Genomic DNA, 18,768 nt, shown 5'->3' on the forward strand with positions numbered 1-18,768 from the left:
TGCCAATGTGATATTTTTCAGCAAATGCCTGCACATTATTCCACATTGCACAAATCTCTTTAATCTGTGAAGAAGGCACCTCATCCACTTCCTCCTCCTCTGAAGCAAGTTTCTCAGCTGTGGTCTGACGCTGTTCCAGATGAAGCTCTTGCAGCTCTTCAGTGGTTAGCTCTTCCCTGTGGTCGTCCACCAACTCTTTCACATCCTCGCCACTCACCTCCAACCCAATGGACTTCCCCAACGCCACAATACCTTCCACAACAGGCAGAGGGTCGGCAGGATCTGGGTCAGCCTCAAACTCTTCAAAATCCCTCTTTTTGGACACAATCTGGCCACAATTGTCTCCAAGCAGAGTTCAAAGTCCTGGAAGTCACTCCCCCCCAAGCCTTACCTATAAGGCTTATGCAGTTGTAGATACTGAAGTGATTCCTCCAGAACTCTCTTAGGGTCAACTGAGTGTCTGAGGTCACATCAAAGCACTTTTGAAACACTGTTTTGGTGTAGAGTTTTTTGAAGTTAGAAATGATCTGCTGGCCCATGGGCTGGAGGAGAAGAGTGGTGTTAGGAGGCAAGAATTTCTCTGTGATGAAACTGAATTCCCTAGACAATAGGTCTACCAAGTTTGGAGGATGTGCAGGAACATTGTCCAGTAACAGGAGGCACAAGAGTGGCAAATTATTTTCCAGGAGGTATTTTTTTTTTTTAAATTTGCCTTGTGACCCATGCCTTACTATTAGCTTTCCACAACACAGCTGTATCGCTCTTGTGGCTTAGCGCTTCTTTTTGATTATAATAATAATAATTTCCACAACACACACAATCTATTCTTGACGACATTGTTTTTCTTGAACACTGGGATTTTGAGTGATACACCAGTAAAGGTTTCACTTTAAAATCCCCACTAGCATCAGCACAGAACAAACCAGCAACAACTTCTCAACGTCTTCAACTATTTTTGGTCTATTTTTGGCTAGCATATCAACACCTTTCGCAACATCAGCTTCCTTGATTTCTTTTCTCTTCGTCAGGAGAGAAGCGATTGTTGATTTGTTTTTGCTATACATGTATATCTTGGCAAGCTCCACAAGTCGCACACCACACTCGTATTTTTGTACTATCTCCTTCTTCACTTCTATGGTGTTTCTCACTTTCTTTACCACAGGGGTGCCACTAGCAAGTTTCTTTGGGCCCATGGTAGCTTATTTCACAGTTGCACTTAATAAACAAGCACCAAACACAATGAATTAATAGTGAAATGTATGAATGAGCACGCAGCTTAGTGTTCACTTCAGCATAAACAAAGCCAGACTGGCTCACAACACCTGCACGGGGGAGGAGGGCAGGCAGATAGGTCTGGTACGTGGTGCTAAACACGGGGCACAGTACGAAACTTGGTACAAAACTGAGCTAAAAAAAAAGCGGTCTAAACTCGAAGCGTACGATACTCAGGGTGTACGAAACTCAGGGTTATACTGTACATATATTCCCATCTCCCTGGAGGTGGGAAGGGCCATGCCTCCACTCTGAAGTAGGGGTGGAGATGTTGCTGACAGAATTGTGATGTCAGCACATTTCTGGCAAGACAGCGATTGAGAATTAATGATAGTGAATGCGTTTCCATTTGTGGGTCACCCTGCCTTGGTGGGAGATGGCTATTGAGGAAAGTAAATACATACGTAATATATAACATCTCTCCATTATTGTGACAACATAAAAGAATGAAAATTCTGAACACTATTATCTTTCCAAAACAGAAAACTGGGGATTCCACTACCCAGTTACAATAGGAAATTCTGCATTATGATCATACATTCAAGTTAAAATTTGGTCAATCTAAATAACCCTTTTTAATATATCATGTGGAAAAGAAACATTAGGATAACTAAAATGGAAAAACAAATTATCTGTCTGTTAGGGATACAGTATATAATAAGTGTGGTAACCATGAAAACTAAATATATTTGTCTAGTTATAAGGTAAATTATGATATTCGTTATAACAATGCAAATGGCCACAGGTCAAGAACTGTCTATAAGGGTTCATGGTCATGCTCCTAATGACTGACACACACACACACACACACACGGTATATTATAATAGGACACTGTGTGATTAAAACTATTGCACTGTACAAGATAAAGGGAGAAGAAATTTTAGAGCTAAAATTGTAAGCATTATTTTTGCTGATAAAAGAAAAGCATAAAGAAAAGCTAGAAATATATTTAACAAATGACTAATCATAATGGGGAAATTTATATTTCTTGAGCATACATGAGGACTGTTTCTGAAAATAATGAATCTGTCTAAGCTTCATATCATGGAAGTATATGCCCCAACATCAAGCTACATTACTATGATTAAGATGCATAAGGATTCTGTAAAGATTTAACAGGGGCAAACATGTAAGGAAATGCAGTTTCCAGATTAATATGAATGATTTCAATGTCAGAATTGTTAAATGAGAATTTAGAAACCTGTCGGTATATCCAGCATGGTTGTTCTAAATGATATATTTTTTCATTTCTTCAAGCTTCCAGAGCACCACATTTTTTTTTTTAGTCAAGACTACAGCAGTAAGATAAAAAATAGATATAGCTAATTGAAAAATAGGTTGCAAAAGAGTTAATTACAACAAGAATATATATAACCATATAAAAACATGGAAAATGCCACATTGTAAAAAAGGAAAAGGAATTATAATGAAAACCTGCAGGATATCAAAGGTGATGTATACCTGTTTGAAGTTTAAATGTAAGATGTGAATTATAGCCTATTGAAGAAAATACCACCTATAATACAATGTGAAAAGAACCAAGGAAAAGACAAATATTTGTATGTTATTAAAAATGTATCTAAGAATATGAGCACTTAACACTTGAGTAGCAATCACTGGTAATAATTAATTCATCATAAAGGCACAACAGAGACTTACCATAGGGAAAATTTACAGAGCTACTGCATCAAAAATTTAACCTACAGTAATTGACATAGAAATCACTAATACTGTACATAATTTGACACATTAAAAACTGGATGATAAGGATAATTTATTTTACATAAAAATGGTAGCCAATGCTCTTATAGATGTGATAAGACATACCATCTGTTATCTGGAAAAGCATCATGGGATGGAATATTAACTGACATAAAAGGGGAGGGCAAAGAATTAATAAAGGTTTTAAAGCTAACTATTGAGTAAATTATTAAAAAAAAATCTTTAAAGATGGAATAATGCTGTAATCATTTTTTCCTCAAGAAAGAGAACAGTACCTAAAAAAAACTACTGATCAATAAGCCTTTTACCATTTATATTATTTATAAGATTTATATTTATAATACTTTGATAAAAATACTCACCAAAGGACTGCAAAGAAGACTCGATTTTAATCACTCAAGAGAAAAGGCAGACTTCCAGTGTAATTACAATATTAGATAATCAAAAAATTCTCTGGAAAATGTGTCAAATACAGAATGAATACCAAATCTCTTTTTTTTCCAATGGTTTGAGAATTATTTATCTATTATCACACTGGCCGATTCCCACCAAGGCAGGGTGGCCCGAAAAAGAAAAACTTTCACCATCATTCACTCCATCACTGTCTTGCCAGAAGGGTGCTTTACACTACAGTTTTTAAACTGCAACATTAACACCCCTCCTTCAGAGTGCCGGCACTGTACTTCCCATCTCCAGGACTCAAGTCCGGCCTGCCGGTTTCCCTGAATCCCTTCATAAATGTTACTTTGCTCACACTCCAACAGCACGTCAAGTATTAAAAACCATTTGTCTCCATTCACTCCTATCAAACACGCTCATGCATGCCTGCTGGAAGTCCAAGCCCCTCGCACACAAAACCTCCTTTACCCCCTCCCTCCAACCTTTCCTAGGCCGACCCCTACCCCGCCTTCCTTCCACTACAGACTGATACACTCTTGAAGTCATTCTGTTTCGCTCCATTCTCTCTACATGTCCGAACCACCTCAACAACCCTTCCTCAGCCCTCTGGACAACAGTTTTGGTAATCCCGCACCTCCTCCTAACTTCCAAACTACGAATTCTCTGCATTATATTCACACCACACATTGCCCTCAGACATGATATCTCCACTGCCTCAGGCCTTCTCCTCGCTGCAACATTCATCACCCACGCTTCACACCCATATAAGAGCGTTGGTAAAACTATACTCTCATACATTCCCCTCTTTGCCTCCAAGGACAAAGTTCTTTGTCTCCACAGACTCCTAAGTGCACCACTCACTCTTTTTCCCTCATCAATTCTATGATTCACCTCATCTTTCATAGAATTACTGACTATTAAATGTGCATAATGTGTAATACATAAGTGCTTCATGGAACCAAAATAAACATTATTATTGACAGTTATGTTACATCTACATGAATACAGCATAGTTATAATACCAGGGAAAGAGTATCAAGGTGACATATGAAGGTTCTCCAGTAACTAAATTAAAAAGCTGGTATAATCCTAGAGTACCACTACCCGTATATTTTAAAATGCAATCTGGGTAAAAATGCATGTTCTTAAATTCAGCAAAGTGAATGACAATTATCTTTTGGAGCCATATCAGTTGGAAGCCACCCAGTGTCAATGATGGAGTTACAGAGCTTGTGGTTCACTTTGTATGTGAAAGTTATTATCCTTAGGCACAATATTTATGAGCAAGACAGCAAATTGAACATTTTGCACACATACATAATTTTAAAATTCCAGCTCATGTGATTGTCTAGTACATAAATTTTTATGCAATACTCTGTTATTAAGACACAGTATATGTAAACTTGTGTTAGCAATTATAAAATACGATCATCAAAAAATAATGTTTAAAATATAAATACTTTCCTATCTGAATTTTTTTAACCCAAGACACAGTATAAGTATAAGATGTCAAAATACAGTATGAGATATTATGATGATGGCCAACTCTTGTATGCAGAATCCTGGGGAGGGAGGTGAAGATGATAGTATACCTGATCCTGGAAATAAGCTGAGATAGACTAACAGTTCTTAAACTGTAAAGTTCAAGTAAAAAATTATAGGTTAACCATCGATTTAACTGAGTAATAGGGGGAACAAGTGGCTGGTAATGGTGACTGGTGGATAGAGGAGAGGTGATTTTGCCGTGATCGTGATTTTAACAGAAAATTCTCTAACCAAGAACCTTGTTCAATGTTTATGAATAAATTGACATAATGAATTTTGTCCCATATTTCAAAGTCCGTTAAATCGAGGTCCACTACTGCCCAGTCAGGCCATAAAATCCTTCCCAACTTTTGGTAGGTACTTTTATAGCATTCAGACCAATCCCTCATGAACTACAGTCTAGCTGTTACTGTCTGATTTTCTCTTTGGTCACCCAAGGCCATATTTAGCAACCTGCATTACAATACTTTATGGAACAAGACACTCAAATTAGGTTTAAGATACGTTGTGCAGAGAATTTCTTCCTTTTTTCAGTAAATACTAAATACAGTTCAGTATGGTATTAGCAGTACTTTTTGTATGACAAACATTAGTAAACCACCACTTGAATTCAACAAAGTCTCATTTAGACTCCATGACGAGGCCTCAATAAGGAAGTTCACAGCTGACCTAGAGATTGTTGACTGGCCTACAGAATTCTCCAAGGCCAATGGTATTGATGACTGGACAGACATTTTTCTTAACAAATTACTTAGACTATACAACAAACATTGTCCTATAAAAACGAAACAGATCACAAACAAATGGCTTGGTTGCCCATGGCTAACCAGTACCATTCTGAAATCCATTGACAAGAAACACCAACATGAAAAGCAATATAGACAGGGCTTAATACACAAAGATATTCTTAAACACTATTCATCAGTTCTCACCAAAGTAATAAAGAAAGCCAAACAACTATACTACTCCAGTAGATTCACAGACACTAGAGGAGATATAAAAAAGACCTGGAAAACACTCTCTCAGATTCTAGGGACCCACAAACTGAAAAAACCAAGAATATTGTTCTAACTAAACCGAATGAAACACCACTACATCCCACTGACACAGCTAACAAGATAAACGACTTCTTCTCAACCATAGGATCTAATCTCGCCAATAAAATCCCACATACCAATGCCCATGTCGGGGACTACCTAGATGGGAATTTCCCAAATTCCTTCTATCTTGCACCAACTGAGCCCTCGGAAGTCACCGAGATTATAAAGTCACTTAAAAACAACTCAGGGAATCTGTCTAATGTCCCACCATTACTGTACAAGCGAGTGGCCCATATCCTTTCGCATGCTATTTCATTACTTTTTAACAAGTCACTAGAAACTAGCACCTTCCCGAAACTACTCAAGATGGCAAGGGTTACACCAATACATAAAGGTGGTGACCCTACAGACTTAAACAACTATAGGCCAATATCAAACTTACCATTGCTATCCAAAATCTTTGAGAAACTCATGCACAGGAGATTATATTCATTTATAACAACACAAAACATACTCAACCCCTGCCAATTTGGATTCAGGAAAAATAAAAGCACTAATGATGCAATCATCAAAATGCTAGATCTGCTTTACACAGCATTGGAAAATAAGGAATATCCACTAGGAATTTTTATTGACCTAAGAAAAGCTTTTGACACAGTAGACCACGACATCCTACTCCACAAACTTGACCATTACGGTATAAGAGGCCATGCGCTTGCTTATTTCAAATCTTACCTTACTAATAGGTATCAGTATGTCACCATTAAAGACACAGCATCAACAACACGGCCACTTGATACTGGAGTTCCGCAGGGAAGTGTCCTTGGTCCCCTGCTCTTCCTCATATACATCAATGATCTTCCAAACATATCCCAACACCTGAAACCCATTCTCTTTGCTGACGACACGACTTATGTCATCTCTCACCCTAATCTTGCCACCCTCAACACCACTGTTAACGAGGAGCTGATCAAAATATCGACTTGGATGACAGCCAATAAACTTACGCTTAACACTGACAAAACCTACTATATTATGTTTGGTAACAGAGCAGGAGATGCACAAATTAACATTAAGATCGACAACACCCTAATTACCAGACATAATGAGGGCAAATTCCTAGACCTATACCTTGACAACAACCTGAATTTCAGCACCCATATCCAACACATAACCAAAAAAGTATCCAAAACGGTTGGGATCCTCTCCAAGATACGATACTACGTGCCGCAAACTGCCCTTATCACACTATACCATTCACTTATATATCCATACCTCACCTATGCTATTTGTGCTTGGGGATCAACTGCAGCAGCACACCTAAAGCCAATAATAACCCAACAAAAAGCTGCAGTAAGAATAATCACTAAATCCCATCCCTGGCAACACACCCCCCCCACTCTTCATATATCTAAACTTACTCCCTGTTCAGTACATCCACACTTACTACTGTGCAATCTACATCTACAGGACCTTAAACTCCAATATCAACCTTGACCTAAAATGCTTTCTTGATAGTTGTGACAGAACCCACAGGCATAACACCAGACACAAACATCTCTACGACATTCCCTGTGTCCGACTAAACCTTTACAAAAATTCAATGTATGTCAAAGGCCCTAAAATCTGGAACACCCTACCTGAGAACTCTAGAACTGCAGACACATTCATCACCTTCAAAACTACCATTAGAAAACATCTTATCTCCCTGATACACCCCATCAACTAACTACACGAATACCACCTGGTGGTTCACACTTACACTCACTCACCCATTTGACCATAAACAGAAATATTAATCTCAATCTTAAAATAATGAATCCTATGATACTCCAATACTGAAACTATGTACTGTACCAAAACAAAAGCATTCACATTGCTAAACTCACAAACTAGTATTTAGTCACTTAGCCATAATACCAACTTACCTCATAATTTGTAATATTTTAAAATAAAAAATTAAACTAAGTCTGCCCGAAATGCCTAGCCATGCTAGGCGTTCTAGTGGTACACTCTGTAATCATTATTTAACTACATGTAAACCACACAACAAACAAATTCTGTAAATTTAACATTGTAATCTTTATAGAGAATAAACTTTGAATGTGCTGATAGGTAACGAAATTTATCATTACATTTAGGCATTTAGCTAACGACCTATTTGCACTTGAAGCTTTATATATTTATAGTTGAAATTGCCAGTACAATGAATTTAACTTTGTAATGAACACTTTTCATTAATGACTCTTTTGGTATATAATTTAGTCCCTCTGTTTTCTGCCTAATTCTTCTTTCTATTTTTAAATAACTGTTCACCAAACCAGAATTCTTAACTATTTTGAATTCTGGCATTGTTAGTTGCTGGCCCAGCCAATGATTGTTACAGGTGCCTTAAGCAATGTTATATTAATCTTTTTATTTCACTTATTTCCTGTTCTTTTCTTTTAAACTCTTGCAATTAACAGTTGTGTATTTTTATTAAATCTTTTTTCTTGCACTCACTCTCACTTACATGGTGTTGCATAATTGTTTCACTTGCTTCTAAAATTCAAAACTTAAGTCTTCCACTGCATTTTTTTACTTAATTCTTCCATTTAACACTATTCCATTACATATGTTCTTTCTGATCTTGAACTATTCACTTACATTTTAAATATTCTCCTACTGTACACTAGTCCTTTTTCCACAAAACATCATGAAAATCCTGAAGATTTTTCTGGCAAATATAAAAGCAAGACTTCCAGGAATGTCTGGAATACATCTAACTGAATCTTGTCAATGATCCCTTGGGCTCCAGAAAGACATAAGACCAGATGATACTCCGCTCCTGTGAAGATGTGCCTAGTGGATATTCAGTGCTAGTTCAAGTAATGATATTTCCTGTGGAGCAGCTTTACCACTATGTGGAGGAGGAACTGAAGGAGGCTGGGATATAGAGAGAAATGATGACTGAGGAGTAAACAAGAGGATTTAAAGCTATCTTCATGAAAATGAGAAAAAAAGAGGAAGTAAATGAACAGTAGCTGAACACAAGATTAAGAGCAAAGGAGTTGTGGAAACTATTAACTCATCTGCTGTGCTCTGTGACAAGTGCAAAATGTCTAATGCAGCAACAAACCACTACGATGTTAGGAAGCACCTGAGGAACTAAAGTTAAGCCCATTCTTGTTGCTGGAGAGATTCGTGTAAAGTACAAGGATTGTGCATTTTGTGACAGGGACAGGAAGAACAGAATGAGTTTATCTTCTTGGTGCTGGGATTAAGGATTTTGTGGACACGACGAAGTGGTATCATGTAGGGAAATGGAAATGAACCTGTTTTTCTCAGTGCTGAAGGTATCGATGTTAAGAAGGCTAAAAATGAGGAGTTATTGAAAAGGTTTAGGAAGGCTATTGATATTAAATAATGGGGTGGTACATTTGTTGTATGTGGTATTCTACCTATAATGAAGGTTGGGAAACAAATGGCTGTCTTGGGTCACTAATATTAATTGTTGACTAAATAAATACTGAGGTGAAAATGATGAAGTTAACCGACAGTTGGGATACCTTTTATTTTTTTTTTTTTTGGGGGGGGGAGACAAGGTACACCGTATGCTGAATTAAACTTTTGATATTCAAAAGTGCCTGGTTTTTATGAGGAGAGAAGTTAGTAACCTGTCTGGGGGTTTGTAGTGAAATTAACATGAACAGGGGGTTAAGCCTCATAGAGGCTGAAGATGAAATTACTTGGGAAGAAAAGGTGTTGTGCAGTTGTAAACAATGAAAATGACAAATGTTCCAAATATAGTTAAAAAAAAACGTTGGATATTGATAAAAGTGCCAAAAATAACAGCTTCTTGAACCTTTGTAGAACAGCATGAAATGTCTCCATCAGAGCAGGAACCTGTCTTGGCATCTTGTCAAACGTAAGACCAAGCCCTGAGAGCCCTAATATTTCTGAAATAAATTCTGAAAGTTCCTCAAACAGGCATACTAGGGCCTTGTAAACTAGGGATGCCCTTCCAAGGAGGCAAGGACCAGAGAGTGTCACGGAAAATCCCCAAGGTCCCAAAATCCATTGCTGATTACTACAAACCCTTTTATAGTAGGATAACTTCTGTGCAGCACACCAAAACCAGAGAAATGATAATTCAACCTTGCAGTAATAAGGCAAAATAAATACCTTAACTCCTCCATTCAAATTATGTGACAAGGTAAACTATCATAGGTCCTGATTTATGTAAATAAGTATGCTGAGTGATACTTTTGTAGAGTATAGATAGAATGATAACTGGCTTAGAGGCATCTTAGTTTTGAAGGCGCTGAAATAATGGGAAAAAAAAAATCTTAAAAAAAAAAACACAAAAAAAAAACTACCCTATGGGAGATGGTAAGATCATGAAATGCAAAGTGGGCAGATAAGTTATAAAGTTCATTAGGATCACTGCCTGGTGAAAAAAATACTGTAAATACGATAAGTATAAACCTATACTGTATATTTTTTTATGTCTGCAGACCCTGATGATTTTTTCAAATCCTCTCCAACTGGTGATTAGTAGATCAAAAGACCAAATTCCAACATGTAAACAGTAATGTTAACTTTGATTCCAGATGGCTGACAGTTGGAAAATCAAGTGTCTGTTATATAAATTAAATACAACATACAGTATTTACAAAATTATCCTAAAATCTGAAAAAAAAATAGCATATACTGCTTCAGTAATATTATGTTACTCATAAACTGAAAATAACAGATTATTATTTGATACATTAAAAACATACAAAAATAAACAAAACTGTATGTTACCTTCAGAGAGTCGACTTTGTGAAACTGTCGAGTTGTAGTTCCATTTTCTGTCGTCAGAGGCTGGAGAACCTTAGGTGAACTTTCTTTCTCCTTCAATCCTCCTCCAACAGGCTTTGAATTCATATCACATATTGAAAGTATATCACTACTTTTTTTAGTACTTTCACTTTCTCTCTTAACTATTACAGGTTGTTGTTCACTCACAGGGGATGCTTCGTTGTCACTTTGGCTTTCCCCTACTTTTTTATTTTCTTGAGCATATTGTATATCTTCACTATCACTTTCTCTTGTTGGTTGTAACTTAGAAAAGTTTTCATGGGGTTTTATATTTAAATCATGTTCTTCCGAACTTCGTATGCGACCTTCATCCATTGCTTTCTTAAAGCTATCACTCCGGCTTATTTTATCCTTATTTGCATTAAGTTTTGAAGAATCCCCCACAGGTTTATCTATTACACTGGTCCTTTCCTTTGGCATGTTTAATTTCTTTGATAAAAGTTTTCCAAAGGCTCTTTCCAAACATTGGCTACCCTGCACACTATTACTGCTTGAATGAATATCTTTTGATATAACTGCACTATCATTATTTACAACTTTTTCACTACCATCAGGAGAAATTTTGGTTTCTACACCTTTGTTGAGGTCATTAATTGGACTCTTTAACTGTTGTTTGGACTCTGAATCTGCTGGTTCTTTTTTTTCAGTTTCCTCTGTGGTTCCTGCTGACTCTATTGCAGTTGCTGTTATAGGTGATCTTACTATTGTCAATGAGTGTGTTAATTTTGTTGGGGCTGATTGTGTTGTTGAAGTCTCCACTGGTGTGTGTGTTTCAGTCTCTGATGCAGTGGTTCCTGCTGGTGCTGCAGTCGTTGTAATTGGCCCTGGCGATGTAAGCACTGCTGCTCTCAGCTTACTTTTGAGTAACCCTGTTGGTCGAGGTTTTGCATCAACAAGATGTGATTTGTCTTTAGTAGCATGTGTTTCTTGCTGCATTTGAGGTGTTTTAACTGGAACACTGGTGACTGGAGATGTAACTTTCTTAGAGACAGCATCAGGTAAGTTGGTACTTACTTCCTTCTGCTGATCTGCGTTTTCTCTTTCTGTTCGTTCTTTATCCTCCATCTCCATTTTTTCCTTCTCCTCTTTTGCTTTTAAGAGCTCTCTATCCATTCTTTCTTTCTCTTCCTTGGCTTTTAAGAGCTTTAAGCGTGCAAAAAGAGGCAAGCCAGCACCAATGACTTCATGTTCTTCCTCCTGCTTAGGAGGTTCTTGTTGCTTTTGTTGCTTAGCGTCCTCTTCTACCTTCAGTCGTTGTCTCTCTCTGTCCTCTTTTTCCTCTTTTTCCTTAAGGAGCTTTAGACGCTGTAGAAGAGGTAATCCTGCACCTAAGACACCTTGTGTCTCCTCATTTGATGGTACCCTGCCAGGGCTGACAGTCTGATTCATCTCATCACTAGTTACCCGAGCCATCCTCTTCAAGACGCCTCGTGCTCCCCCTGCTGATGAATCACTGCCACTACGGCCACTAATCCTCCTGAGAGAGATGGTAAGTAGCATTGGTTAGTAAGAATAATAAGCCTGACATATGGAATGTGGAGGAAAAATTGGGGAAGTTTTTAGGAGAATAATAACAGTGAATTTTGCAACAAATCAGAAACTGAGTTCGAGTTGAATAATGAACTCTATAATATAAAATGTAATGAATAACATTACATATATGTATACATGTATGTATGTATGCCTGTATGTATATATAATCATTATTATTATTACTCGTTCTCGAGTTATTGGAAGACTTATGCATGGCAAATCAAAATACATGTATAAGCTAGTAGCTCCATCACTGTACCACAGCCACAATCTGTGACTCATTGCATGTATATCTAAGTCTACAGTATTTGGCTTGTTGGATGATCTCACTACTAGGAACTCTCATCTTACAGTGGTAGAGCTGGTGGCTTGTGGTTTCACTTGACATGTTAGTCTTTGCCAACTCTCGGAATATTAATATTATTTATTAGAGTTATTCTATATTCACTGGCGATACTGAAAGAGGGAGGAGAAGCAAGAGCTGTACTCTGTCAGTGTTTGATTTGCGAACTGAAATCTTTGTTGGTGGTTATGCTAACATTCCAAATTATATGTTATGTGGCATGTTGGGCAATCTCATTATTGGTAGCCTCGTGATACAATGGTAATGCTACTGGCTCATGTTTTGAATTGCCATGTTCAGGTCTCCTGACAACTCTCAAAAAAAGTTATGACTGTTTATTAGAGTTATTACACTGTCATTGATGATAGGGTGAAATGTCAAGTGAAATATGATCTCTATAAAAATTTACATGTATATCGAGTTGCAATAGGCAAAATTTGCAATAGCCAACGAAGAATTCCCTGAATGGGAAAACACAGGTTTAGACACTGCATCTATAATTTTTTAAATGTTTAAAAAATTATAGATGCACAGTTATTGTAAAAATAACTTATATACACTTTTTTTGTGGTGGCCATATTCGATTTACAAATTCTGCAAAATGCTCAGTGCTACTGTGGTGGCCTTGATCTGCAAAAAATGGACAGAGTAATTCCAGGTTCAAAAAACTGATAAGATGGTTGCTGGACTACTGAGTATTCACTGAGATTATGTTCATGGAGACACTGCAGTTGCTGAAAAGGAATGCAAATGTCCTCTTGAACACTGAGACAGGGTATGTTGGAGTATTTGAATGTGTGGCAATGAATAGGTCAGTCTTCACTCAAGTAAACCCTCTCGTGTATATGTCATAACTGAAGTTGTATAGATTATTCAGATGTGTAAAGTAAGGAGGTAGCTTGTATAAGCTATGGTGATTAACCCCAACACCTAGAATGGGGTAGCCTTTCTAACACTTCCCTTCCACACTCAAAAAGTTGCAATTCTTTTTAGGAGGCTCATCATGCGTATGGAGTTTGATAGGAAAACCATCCTGCATGATGGATGTATTAACCCTATGACTGTTTCGGTTGTATATTTACGTCTTACGAGCCAGTAGTTCAGACGTATTAATACGCCCAAATTCTAGCAGCTTCAAATCAAGCAGGAGAAAGCTGGTAGGCTCACATGTGAGAAAATGGGTCTGTGGTCGGTATGTGCAGTATAAATAAAATCCTGCAGTACACAGTGCATGAGAAAAAACACTCCGACCATGTTTTGGGATTAAAATGCTGACTTTGAGGTGTATTTTTGTATAGTATTTATGGTTGTATTCTTGTTTTCTTGGTCTCATTTGATAGAATGGAAGACATATTATAGAAATAAAGATGATTTTGATTAGTTTCACAATAGAAAGGACCTTGAAATTGAGCTCAAAGTAGCAGAAATGTTCAATTTTTGCCGATATTCAAGAGTAATCACACCAAACGTCTAATACACATCAACTGGCGAGTCTAATATTCTTTCACAAGTGCACTGATTTTATTTATACCATTTTTACAATAATGCAGTAGTCTGCATAACAGTAAATCTTCTATTTTTTGTGTGAATAAAATTTCAGAATAGAAAGCAAGAGTAATATAAGAGGGCCTGGAGACGTGACTAATGAACAGAGGAAATGTTATTTTAGTGCCAGGAATGTCTGCATTGTTTATTCTAGACCCTATATTGAAATTGGCATCTTTTCTAATTTGTGTGAAACTGGCCAAATTACCAATTTCTGACCACTTTATTCGGTAGCTGAAATCGGTAACTGGATGGTTTCTTGTACTCAGTCAATAGAACAAATGCAGTTCTAAAGAAATAGCTATGAGTTTGGTTGACTAGCACAAAGGAATTGTCCGAAAATAGGGCTCAAATTGGGTGAAATCGCTGATGCGTATATATCGCCGAGATCACTAACTTTGCGAGAGCGTAATTCTGTAAGTTTTCCATCGAATCTCGTACTTTTGGTGTCATTATCATCGGGAAAAGATCCTCTATCATTCATAAGACTTTTTTTTTTTTCAAATATTTTGCAACACAGAGAGAGACTTCAGGATTTGGGGTTGCGACAGTCAAAGTGTTAAACAAACCGTGGTACTAAATTTGTCAAAAATTAATTATGTACCTCTCTCTCATGTATAAATCTTAAAAAATATACTTGTACAGAGAATTCAGATTTGTTGTGTTGAGGGTAATACAGTGGTAAACCAAGTTTCAAACTTATTTCATTCCAGAATGCTGTTCAAGTGCCAATACTGAATGAATTTGTTCCCATAAGGAATAATATAAATTAGATTAGTCTGTTTCAAACCCCCCAAAAATACACTTACAAACGCACTTACACAAATACACTTAAATAATTGTTCGAGCTGGGAGCAGTTCAAAACTCGGGGTACCACTGTATTTTCAAAGTCAAGAGTAAGGGCACCGTGGCCTAACTGCATCCTCCCTACATTAATATTCACCATTATCTCTTGTGTATAAATCATAAAGAGAGCCTTATGTGTACAGTAAGTCCCCATTTAATCTCATTTTGTTTTAAGGATGAGAAAAAAAATTGATTCCTGTCCTGGGCACTGTGTGTGGAGTTTGCACATTCTCCCCATGTCTGCATGGATTTTCTCTGGGTACTCCAGTTTCCTCACACATCCCAAAGATGTGCATGTTAGGTTAATTGGAGTGTCTAAATTGTTCCAGTGTGTGTGTGTGTGTGTGTGTGTGTGTGTGTGTGTGTACTCACCTATTTGTACTCACCTATTTGTGGTTGCAGGGGTCGAGTCACAGCTCCTGGCCCCGCCTCTTCGCTGATTGCTACTAGGTCCTCTCTCTCCCTGCCCCATGAGCTCTATCATACCTCGCCTTAAAACTATGTATGGTTCCTGCCTCCACCACATCACTTTCTAGGCTATTCCATGGCCTGACTACTCTATGACTGAAGAAATACTTCCTAACATCCCTTTGATTCATCTGAGTCTTCAACTTCCAATTGTGGCCTCTTGTGTCTGTGTCCCATCTCTGGAACATCCCGTCTTTGTCCACCTCGTCTATTCCGCGCAGTATTTTATATGTCGTTATCATGTCTCCCCTGACCCTCCTGGCCTCCAGTGTCGTCAGGCCGATTTCCCTCAACCTTTCTTCATAGGACAATCCCCGTAACTCTGGGACTAGTCTTGTTGCAAACCTTTGCACTTTCTCTAATTTCTTGACGTGCTTGACTAGGTGTGGATTCCAAACTGGTGCTGCATACTCCAGTATGGGCCTGACGTAGATGGTGTACAGAGTCTTAAACGAATCCTTACTGAGGTATCGGAACGCTATCCGTAGGTTTGCCAGGCGCCCGTATGCTGCAGCAGTTATCTGATTGATGTGCGCCTCAGGAGATATGCTCGGTGTTATACTCACCCCCAGATCTTTTTCCTTTAGTGAGGTTTGCAGTCTTTGGCCATCTAAACTATATTGTGTCTGCGGTCTTCTTTGCCCTTCCCCAATCTTCATGACTTTGCATTTGGCAGGGTTAAATTCTAGGAGCCAGTTGCTGGACCAGGCTTGTAGCCTGTCCAGATCTCTTTGTAGTCCTGCCTGATCCTCGTCCGATTCGATTCTTCTCATTAACTTCACATCGTCTGCAAACAAGGACACTTCTGAGTCTATCCCTTCCGTTATGTCGTTCACGTATACCAAGAACAGCACAGGTCCTAGGACTGACCCCTGTGGAACCCCGCTTGTCACAGGCGCCCACTCTGACACCTCGTCGCGTACCATGACTCGTTGTTTCCTCCCTGTCAGATATTCTCTGATCCATTGCAGTGCCTTTCCTGTTATGTGTGCCTGGTCCTCTAGCTTTTGCAGTAACCTCTTGTGAGGAACTGTGTCGAAAGCCTTCTTGCAGTCCAAAAATACGCAGTCGATCCACCCCTCTCTCTCTTGTCTTACTTCTGTCACCTTGTCATAAAACTCTAGTAGGTTTGTGACACAGGATTTTCCTTCCCTGAAACCGTGCTGGTTGTCAATTATACACTTGTTTCTTTCCAGGTGCCCCACCACTCTCCTCCTGATGATCTTCTCCATGACCTTGCATACTATACACGTTAGAGATACAGGTCTGTAGTTTAGTGCCTCATGTCTGTCTCCCTTTTTAAAAATTGGGACTACATTTGCCATTTTCCATACCTCAGGGAGTTGCCCAGTTTCAAATGATGTGTTGAAGATCTTTGTTAATGGCTCACACAATATCTCTGCTCCCTCTTTAAGGACCCATGGAGAGATGTTGTCTGGTCCCACCGCCTTTGAGGTGTCAAGTTCGCATAGCAGCTTCTTCACCTCCTCCTTGGTTATATGTACCTCATCCAGCACTTGCTGGTGTGCCCCCCTGTTCTGATTTCTTGGAGTCCTACTGGTTTCCACTGTAAATACCTCTTTAAATCTTGTGTTGAGCTCCTGACATACCTCTCGGTCGTTTCTTGTGAATTCCCCATCACCCTTCCTCAGTCTGATTACCTGGTCCTTGACTGTTGTTTTCCTCCTGATGTGGCTGTACAACAGCTTCGGGTCAGTCTTTACTTTTGATGCTATGTCATTTTCATATTGTCTCTGAGCCTCCCTTCTTATCTGTGCATATTCGTTTCTGGCTCTTCGGCTGATTTCTTTATTTTCCTGAGTTCTCTGTCTTCTGTACCTTTTCCATTCTCTATTACACCTAGTTTTTGCCTCCCTACACCTTTGGGTGAACCAAGGACTCGTTCTGTTCTTCCCATTATTTCTGTTTCCCTTGGGAACAAACCTCTCCTCTGCCTCCTTGCATTTTGTTGCTACATAGTCCATCATTTCTTGTACTGGTTTTCCTGTCAGTTCCCTCTCCCACTGAATGTCTTGAAGGAAGTTCCTCATGCCTGAGTAGTTCCCCCTTTTGTAGTTTGGTTTTTCCCAGCCTATTCCTGCTACTCTCTCCACTTGGAGCTCAACTATGTAGTCGAAGCACAGAACCACATGATCACTAGCTCCCAGGGGCCTTTCATACATGATACCCTCGATGTCCGAACTACTCATGGTGAATACAAGGTCCAACCTTGCTGGTTCATCCTCTCCTCTCTCTCTGGTAGTGTCTCTAACATGTTGATGCATGAGGTTCTCCAGTACCACATCCATCATCTTGGCTCTCCATGTTTCGGGACCCCCATGGGGCTCCAGGTTTTCCCAGTCAATCTCCTTGTGATTGAAATCACCCATAACTAGTAACTTTGCTCCCCCCATGTGTGCTCTCCTGGCCACCTCGGCTAGTGTGTTGATCATTGCTCTGTTGCTCTCATCGTATTCTTCTCTTGGCCTCCTGCAGTTCTGTGGTGGGTTGTACATTACTGCAATTATCACCTTATGTCCCTCAGACTGGATTGTTCCTACTAAGTAGTCCCTTTCGCCCATGCCATCCATTCCTTCCATTTTCTCAAAACCCCACTGGTTTTTAATGAGCAGTGCAACTCCTCCTCCCCCTCTCCTCCCTCTGTCTTTCCTGAAGATTTGATATCCGGATGGAAAGATTGAATCTGTTATTATTCTGGTGAGTTTTGTTTCTGTGAGTGCTATTATGTCTGGGGATGTCTCTTTGATTCTTTCGTGCCACTCCTCATACTTGTTTGTTATTCCATCTGCATTTGTATACCACACCTTCAACTTCTTTTCTAAGACTGTGGTCTGGGAAGTATATTGGGGTTGGGGAAGTGGGAGACCTGGTAAGGAACTATGGGTTGTTGCTGTGGGGGTGAAGTTTGTAATGTAGTGGGTGGGGGCATTGGATGTGGCATGGGTGTTTTGATTTAGAGTGTTTGGTTGCACTGGGGTTGACCTGGTTGGGAGGCTTCTATAGAAAGTTGTGAGGGAGGCTGTATTAGATCTTCTTCCTGGGTCTGGGATCTCCTGTCTGTCTTCTCCATCCCCTCTCTTTCCTCCTTTCGCCTTTGTACCATCTCTCTCAGTTTCTTCCTTTCTTCTTGTGTTCTGTCGCGGTCGAGATACACCCTCCTGTATGCCGTCATGTCCCTTAATCGTGC

General features: G+C 39.0%; 1 protein-coding gene across 3 annotated transcripts in view; it reads right to left on the minus strand.

Annotated features, from left to right (window-relative positions):
• LOC128692622 (uncharacterized) overlaps positions 1 to 18,768 on the minus strand; it is a 422,893-nt gene that overhangs the window by 91,188 nt on the left and 312,937 nt on the right. For all 3 annotated transcript variants that reach the window (XM_070089869.1, XM_070089868.1, XM_070089870.1), the window contains one exon: positions 10,768 to 12,301. In XM_070089869.1, coding sequence (XP_069945970.1) covers positions 10,768 to 12,301 — 1,534 coding nt within the window. The remainder of the gene's footprint in view (positions 1 to 10,767; positions 12,302 to 18,768) is intronic.

Source organism: Cherax quadricarinatus, chromosome 30, assembly GCF_038502225.1.
Source record: "Cherax quadricarinatus isolate ZL_2023a chromosome 30, ASM3850222v1, whole genome shotgun sequence".
Classification (NCBI taxonomy): Eukaryota; Metazoa; Arthropoda; class Malacostraca; order Decapoda; family Parastacidae; genus Cherax; species Cherax quadricarinatus.